This window comes from Pomacea canaliculata, linkage group LG4, assembly GCF_003073045.1.
Source record: "Pomacea canaliculata isolate SZHN2017 linkage group LG4, ASM307304v1, whole genome shotgun sequence".
NCBI classification, from domain to species: domain Eukaryota; kingdom Metazoa; phylum Mollusca; class Gastropoda; order Architaenioglossa; family Ampullariidae; genus Pomacea; species Pomacea canaliculata.
Genome location: NC_037593.1, coordinates 13,797,369 through 13,805,730, shown reverse-complemented (window position 1 = coordinate 13,805,730; position 8,362 = coordinate 13,797,369). Strand labels below are relative to the sequence as shown.

The 8,362-nt window shown below is 39.6% G+C and overlaps 2 protein-coding genes across 3 annotated transcripts; both read left to right on the top strand.

Moving 5' to 3' along the window:
- The first annotated feature begins 331 nt into the window (after positions 1-331).
- LOC112563278 lies at positions 332-3,337 on the top strand. 2 transcript variants are annotated; one of them, XM_025237122.1, is made up of 5 exons: positions 332-472; positions 854-932; positions 2,009-2,110; positions 2,568-2,765; positions 3,064-3,337. In XM_025237122.1, the coding sequence occupies exons 2-5, from the start codon at positions 872-874 to the stop codon at positions 3,198-3,200; spliced, it is 498 nt and encodes a 165-aa protein (XP_025092907.1). In that variant the 5' UTR covers positions 332-472; positions 854-871; the 3' UTR covers positions 3,201-3,337. The 2 variants fall into 2 exon arrangements, with proteins under 2 accessions (XP_025092907.1, XP_025092906.1); XM_025237121.1 differs by lacking the exon at positions 332-472 and adding an exon at positions 593-715.
- A 1,501-nt stretch (positions 3,338-4,838) lies between these two features.
- On the top strand, positions 4,839-8,204 carry LOC112562286. Its single transcript, XM_025235436.1, has 6 exons — positions 4,839-5,067; positions 5,286-5,426; positions 5,866-6,039; positions 6,833-7,024; positions 7,539-7,659; positions 8,107-8,204. Coding segments are annotated over exons 1-6 (693 nt in total). The 5' UTR covers positions 4,839-5,003; the 3' UTR covers positions 8,108-8,204.
- Positions 8,205-8,362: the final 158 nt, after the last annotated feature.

Here is an 8,362-nt window from a genome sequence, read left to right as displayed (position 1 = left end):
ATGCACAGAAAGAGATCAAACTCCTGACGTCACAATTGTACATAGACACGCCTAATTAACGTATGATTCCAGTTCTCTCATTGGCTGAGGGCTTGACAACGTAAACATACATCCATTACATCCATACATAGTCATAACTTCTCTGTTTTGGCCTTCAATGATGTCAGTAGAGTTTAGGTCAATCTCAAGTATTTTCACAAAGTATTTTGGTACTCAGTGTCGGCGCTACATTTCGGTAAGGTGAAACTTTCGAACTTAATTTGACGTTTGTCTCGGGTTCGTCTTTAAGTGCCTTCTTACCACGGTACAAATATGTGTCAAATATGTAAATATTACACAAAGGTCACATATTCAACAAGAAACCGATCCAGAAGGAATCCTTTTAAGGAAGTTTGGCTAGAGAAACACAACAATACATTTATTTTCTCCTGTGTGCTTGTGTCGTTGTGCAAGGTTCCACGCTGGCCAAGTGGTAAGTGGAATTTGAATCTATGGTGAAAAGTTCATCATTGTTTAAAAGAAAGATGGGGGCTACTCCGATAACTTTTCGCCACACCCTTGCCTCATGTCTGAAAGGAACTGTCACTGGCACATCTTTCGTCGTTGCCCTTGTTTTTCAAACGACATGTTCTGGGGACATAAAAATCTGCGAAAGAAGATAAGAATCATCTAACCTCGTGTCTTGCGTCGGTGTGCTGTGACTGATAAAAGTCAGGTACTGTTTGGCTTTTAAAAAAAATTTTAGTTGCAAAAAAAACAAAAGAAAATACAGTGCCATTTGATCTTTTGATCAGCAAGAAATTGGTAGACTGCTGACAGTCACAACGAAACTCTTTTTTTAATTCTTTTGCAGTGGCCACAGCTCTGAAAGATGACGAGAACGTTGATGACAGTACTGTTAGTGGCAGTACTCCTGTTTGCAAGATGTCACGGTGAGAACGCGCACTCTATGTTCCTCCATATTCGACGAACCATTGTCTTTTTTACTGGTAGTACCGAGATGTATTCACATGCTATTCTTGTATCATAGTGTCTGATGTAATATTTTCTCAACCTGTATATTTATATACTTGGTTAAAGCAAAGACATTAGTAGTAAAGTGCAGGTTCAGGACATGCGTGTGCGCGCGGGCTGAAAGAAAGATGTATCTATATTTGAAATACGAAATACTTTTGCCGGCGAGAAAACCGATTTTTTTTTTTTTTTTTGTAATATTAATTAACCCCATTAATTTCATTTGTTATATAGCTCTCTACGTATGAACAATGCGTTTGGGTAAAACTTTTATAAATGTAACGTTTTATTATAGAAGAATGTGCATTTATTTAACGGCACAGAAAGAACTAATTACAGTGCTCAACTGCGTGCAAAATCTATGGCAGAGAAAAACAACCAAAAAAAACTTTAAAAGGAAGACACAAAAAAATTACTCTTTTTAAAATGATTTTTTTCAGACCATTTAAAACAGATGTTTATATGGGAGGGTTGAAGGAATGCATGGACTCCCGCCATTCCCACCTCCGTGTCACTTTGTTCTCCTCCTCATCCCTCTGCTAAATTGTAATCAATGGAGTGTCTTTGTCAGTTAGTCACTACGAAAGGACACTGAACGATTGACAGGGTTGTCCATGGGACATATTTTTCTATCCCGTCCCATCCCATCCCATGGCAATTTATGCCTGTCCCATCCCGTCCCATCCCACGGGATGTTTCCCATGGGATTCCCATGGTATTAACAATCCTATGGACAACACTGAAAACCACTTTTCGGCTTTTGTTCTATAATTCCTGCTACTTCACATACAATAGATGATTCAGAGGAAAGATTTAAATCCTTGATGAATGAAATAACAGTAAATTTATTTTGCAATATCAAGTATCGACTACCATGGGAAATACAAATGTGTGCTGTCCCATCCCATCCCATCCCATGGGACGTTTCCCATGGGATTCCCATGGGATTCCCATTCCTATGGACAACACTGACGATTGAGCTTTGTACTTACAGGAGACTGCAATCTGCCAGACGGTAGCGTTTGCGCACGAGATTTATGCCACAATTCCCACCTGTCGTCTCTCATATGTCCCCACATGTGTGGACACTGCATTCGTGAGTGCATAACTATTTATTTATTTGTAGCTATTTATTTATTCATTCAATCTCTTTTTTTTCTTCATACATACCTACCTTTTCTTCCTGTCAGTACTATAATGGGAACTATTTCCCTAAACCTAGGCGAATATCCCTCTTCCTCTCTTTATCCCCACCATTGACGTCACGGTATACCTAATTAACATGTGTTCCCATCTCTTTCATTGGCTGAGGCGTTCACAATTAAAATTTATTCATGATCTCTGTAATGTTGACCTCTTTTAGTACATGATAATTTTATACCGAGAGCGGAAGCTAGTCACCTAGAAGAAATATAGCGTCTTGCATTGTTTAACCCGATCATTACCAAAAACACAAAACAAAAAATGTACCTCACTAGTCTTTTAAAAATGTCCACATTTTCCAACTTGATCACATTTTGTTGTGGCTGTAGTTTTTGTTTTATATTCTGTAGCTAGAACACAGGCAACAGCAACAACAACAGTACCTAGCACGACGAGGACGACAAGCCACGTTACAACACACTTCTCAACCACCTCCTTCGCCGACGGCAGCTGCGAGGACAGGTTAGAGGACAACTTGTGCACCTCGATCCCACACTTCTGCACGGACACATATGCCAATCTGCTCTGTCCCAAGACGTGCGGCTTTTGTGAGTACAACAAGGGTTAATGAATGTCGACCGTGGTTTCCCACCGCTGGAAATAGGAGTTTCAGTAAAAAAAAAAAAAAATAAATATAAAAAAAATTATAAATGAATGTCACTGACGTTTGTTTACATCTGACATTAACTGTTTATTGCGACAAACGAAACATGGATGAATTAATGGATTGGTTGATAGATCGCTCAAAAGTACAAAAGTCAACATAGTTACGTATAATTACGGATAGCTAGGAAAAGAATATTAACAATTCTCTTACACGTGTGTGTGTGTGTGTTTGACCTGCAGGCTGTGAAGATCGTGTTCGCGAGGGCGTCACCTGTGAGCAGCTGGAGGAACTATCAAAGAATGTGACCTCTCTATGCGAAGACCCTCTGGGGTCAGTCGCCTGCAAGAAATTCTGTGGCTTTTGCACGTCCACGTAAAGGGCTGGCTGCATGACGACTCCTTAATTCGTTTGACATAAGTACGGCACATCAACTGGGTCCTCGGCATCAGCTCCTACCGTGAACTTTCCATAAGAAAAGTTGATATAATAAAATATGTGGACTAAGTATTTTAAGGATTTCCTTGAGCTCATCTCTTTCTAAGCTGTATCTTACGGCACATTCAACGCTGGACCGACAAACAATCATTTATGTCCTGGATTTAAAAAACACAGCAATGATTGGTATAAATAAGTGACAACAAATAATCTGGTGCATTTTTTAAATTCGGTTATTTGACAGAAGTAAACTGTATTCCCTTCCTCCTCTTCCTCCTCCTCCTCGCAGTTAAAGACTTTCTTAACCGGACACATTGTAGAAAATGTGTCTTACATCTGTCACAGTCTTACACGATGGTCATGCAGCATATTTGGCAAGATGGCCAGATGTTCTCAATATGTGTCCCCTCAACAGGTTTTTAAATAACTTTCTTTTCATAAAACGCTCTGTCCATGCATTATTTATAAAATAACATTACTGTCTCTGCAGGAAAGAAAGATAATATAAATCTCTTCAAAGAAGCTGAAATAATACAGGAATAAAGTGTTCGAAAAATGTGGGCGAGGATCGAAGACTAAGACTTTAATGGGAACTTGAAAATATACATGTGTGCGTGCGTGCGTGCGTGCATGTGTGTGTGTGTGTGCGCGCCACATACACGTACGCTAACCATTACTTCTTACTATGTAAAATGTCTTCACGTCGAGAGCAAAGGTTAACAAAATGTAGGCACACAGTCTTATCTTCAGCTGACAATCCAGTCAGAGCTTATCAGTTACAGACCTGAACACCATGACTTCTATAAATAAATGCACAAGTTAGATAAACCATAGTTTCAGACCAAATGGAACCATCAAAGACCTTATTGTGTACTGACAAATATTTAGTGTCAGTGACATTAGCACTGGCCATGTCATTGTCAAACTGTATGCTCTTCATCTGTGATCGGCAAAGTCAAACGATCCCTTTCAATTTGTCTTTATTTTTTAAATTAACGATCAGATAATACTAATGCGTCAGGTTACCATAAGTTAAAACTTTAAAAGTTTTTACATTTTTCAAAAGTTTTAATATGCACATCAAAGAAAAATAACAAGAAATAAAATTTTGGAGGGGTTTAATTGAAAGTATTACAAAAAGTGTAGTTATTATTTTTGCATAGCACTGGCGTTTAGCCAGAAGATGAAATATATGAAATGTAAATGTGTTTAGATATATCACGTTTGTTGTCTACTTCTTGTGATGTATGAATGAGATACTTTGCTCATATGGAGCTACTCTAAAGGATAGGAAAATGTGTTGTTCGTTCTTGGCAAGAAAGAATAGCTTTACCATATTTTTTAATTGAGATTATTTATAGCATGTTGTAAATGGACATTAATACACTTGCTAGACATTTTTAAGTAAGAATCGATTGAACTTTTAATTGGGATGAAAAGTATTTGGAAAATCTGGACGACCATGTATCACAGGGATAACAAAATGTAGCCAACAGTCTTATCTTCACCTTGCACGCAATGGTTTGTTTTTTTTAACTGAAAAGAGATGTCATTGATGTCAGGGCTTATCAGGGTAAGACTCTGAACAAGGAAGACATTATCTACATAAATGAGTGAATCAGTTCAGAAAGGTAGTTTTTGTCAAAGTGGAATTAGTCTTTACGGGACGGACAACGGTGGGCTGGACAGGATCCAGTTTGTAACTTTATAACGCAAGGAATCTAATATTAAGTTTTTTGTATCCATGGCAACATCGCTGCTGGCTATTGTGCTTCCCTGTTCTATTCTCTTCTTCTATGGCTGGCAAGGTCAGGAGAATTTTTATAATTCCTTTGTCACTTTTTTCTGCAAGTTACTTACTAGATAACATTCATAGGTTCAAAGTACAACAGGCTAGTATGAGCGATGAAATCGCAGAAATCTGAAATAAAACTTGGATGAAACAAGGGCAGATTACGCTCGCAGAAGACGTTAACCATAAGTTCTGGAAGACTTTCCCGCTTGTTCTATGCTTTTCATGTCACAGAAAACACAGTCGTTGCTTTGCCAGTCGTGGAGGACGACTGCCAGGACCACGTGGGCTTGGGCATGACGTGCGAGGAAATGCCAAACTTCTGCAACAACACCTATGCTCATAGAGTTTGTCCACGCAAATGCGGTTTTTGCGGTGAGCAGAGGGTTTTAGGTTGATTTTCAGTAAGAACCTTCTACTAGCGGTTTGCTAAATCACACAGGATTCAAAATCTTGTTTCCACTGAACTATGCATGTTCTTTTGTTCTATATATATATTTATACTCGGGGTGGGAATGTAAAAATAATTGATAAAAAAACTAAGGCAAAGAGTCAATGAAGCAATAAGGTGCGAGGTAGAAGCGTTGACGAGTGTCATTCGCAACTGGTTGATCGGCCTATACAAATATAAAAACTCGACATGAAAACCAATCTACATATACTTGAACATATATGCCAGCTTTGAGCACAAATAAGCAAAAGTAGAAACCATAACGGCAAGTGCAAAGAAATCCTAAAGTAATATCAAACATACAGTGCAGACATATTCAGACAAAGCACAAATCTAAGCCCTTGTATTATCCCATCTCATCAGTTCCAGGGTCGACAGTGGAGTCAGTTGTAATTTCTACACACTCCACCACTGACGGTGACTGCTTTGACAAGATTGTCAACCGCCTGACCTGCGACGACCTATATAATTTCTGCGGCGACCCCTACTCCGTGTCGCTCTGCCCTTCGACCTGCAATATCTGCACTCGGATAGAACGTACGTCACTCTCAATCCGGCGACAGGTTGTTTGGGCGTTTGTAAGTCCTTCGCAGACATAAAAAGTTACTCCTGATTTTTACAGGCAAACTGACCATTGTATATACACACATCTACAAGCAAAGAAATGAATCCTTAACATAGACGAAAAGGAGATTAAAACGCTATTTGCAACTCACGTAAATTTCAAAAAAAGCTTTTAATCATTCTAGGTCAGGGATGCCCAACCTACGGCCCGCGGGCCATATCCGGCCCGCGATGCGGTGCCATCCGGCCCGCGAAACTTCTGCCCACAGTGCAGGAAGTCGGCATGTTAGTAAAAAAAAAAAACCGAAAAAAAAACCGAAAAAAGGGAAGAAGAAGTATTTATCCCTACGTAGGGGCGTTTCCCAATCTTTTTTTCGATGGACGAACATTTCGATTCAGTTCTCTGACTTGGTGTCTCTACGATGCAGCCGGACATTCAGAAGTTGGTTTCGGGAAAACAACTTGAAATATTCCACTAATTACTACATAATTAATAGTAAGTATAACTTGTTTTTAATAAAAAAAAATGTTATCGGCTCTATTTTGTTTTTCTTTTTTGTATTTTTGCGGTGAAGTGGCCCGCGACACGGCTGTCCGAAATGGATATGGCCCGCAGGCCCAAAAAGGTTGGGCATCACTGTTCTAGGTTTTTTTCTAAATAGCACATATAATTAATTGATTATGAGGAGGAGGACGACGACGACAAAAATATTTTGTCTACTATCACAGCATTGCCAACAAATTTTATTTGAAACGTCTTTGGTAGCACCTTCATCACCAGAAACCTTCCAGTCCCCAACCACGGTGAGCGCACCTTCGACGACCTCATCGACTGCTTTCATATCCCCAAGTCCACATGAGTGCAAAGATGATGTACAGGATCCCGCTGTATGCAATTATCCACACATTTGCTCGAATGCTTACGTCCAGAAGGTGTGTCGGAAATCCTGCGGGCTCTGTAAGTTTCTCTTCGTTTTTCTCCCTTTGATAATCATCATAAGTTCTTCCTCCCTGCCATGTCTCTCCAGTGTTCGTGCAGCGATATGTCGTCGGCAGCTTTGTGCTAAGATGTCTGTACAAGCACTTTGCTAATATCTTTTATCAGTTTACATAAATATTTTAAACTTACAGGAAAGCAACACGCAAACTGCTCAAAACTGTATATTTCATCAGGAAAAAACGACGGCAAGTTCTAGATTCTGAATACCACCTGCCAATTAGAATTTTTCAGACCACCTTTGTAGCACCATCTTTCTCAAGGTGCTACCCACGTTTCAAAGCATAGTTGCGCTCATAAAACTGATTTGTCGGTAAAATATTTCAGTAATAACTGTAGATACGTCATTGACTTTTTCCTGTGATCAATCCAATATCCCCAAATCGTAAGAATCGTAGGAAAGCTCGACCTGTCCTCTAGTTTGTAGGCTTACACATACAGAGATGAACTGGACATACAGCTGTGTTCTGTGCAGGTTGCGCAGACCATCTTCGCAATTTGAGTTGTCAAGACTTCCTAAGCAAGTACAGCAAAAATCCTTGCGAGGACGAGCTGGGCCAAGCCGCCTGTCCCAAGTTCTGCCAAGAATGCGTGTAGTAAGTAGGATTGGTCTCCCTTTCCTACATGCTATTTACATGCTGATACCTATAACCATGGACGTGTATAGGTGGATTGCTGTCTGTCTGCCAAGACCAACACTTAGCTTCTTGCGAAGTTCTCCACTGTTAGTCTCGGCGAGCCTAAACACAGAATGTGAATAAACCGGAAGCTTTGTAGTAGCATGCCTCGTTTTAGTAGTTAACTGGGAAAAAATCGTCTGCCAGCAGTCCAGTAATACAAGTTCGTGCTATTTCAGCTTTAGAAGTGTCGCTTTATTTGTCTTGTTACTTAACCGTCTATAAACCTATTCATCCGCACACCTTACTCCTGTATCTTTCTCCATAAACAGCGAACTTAGATCTCGGTCTTTAAATATAAGGTTGGGAACAGTTATACCATTGAAATAGAATTTTTCAGAAACCCACATTTCATTTTTCTTCCAGGTGCTGTCAGCTTTGCTTCTCAATCACCCACGAAGAACACGGACATTTTTTACTGTGCAACGGACTACAAAACGTGAATAAAAATCATCTTACGCTTGTTTCTGTGAGTGAGATAGTGAGCCGATGAAGAACCATCAACATGAAGGTGGTTGACAAAGTTTGAATTAAGGAAATGACAAATTTTAATTTAAACTTTTCGAGTTAGCGGAAGTCTCCTTTTTCAGCACTGCTCTCAGTAGTTACATTCTTTCATCTG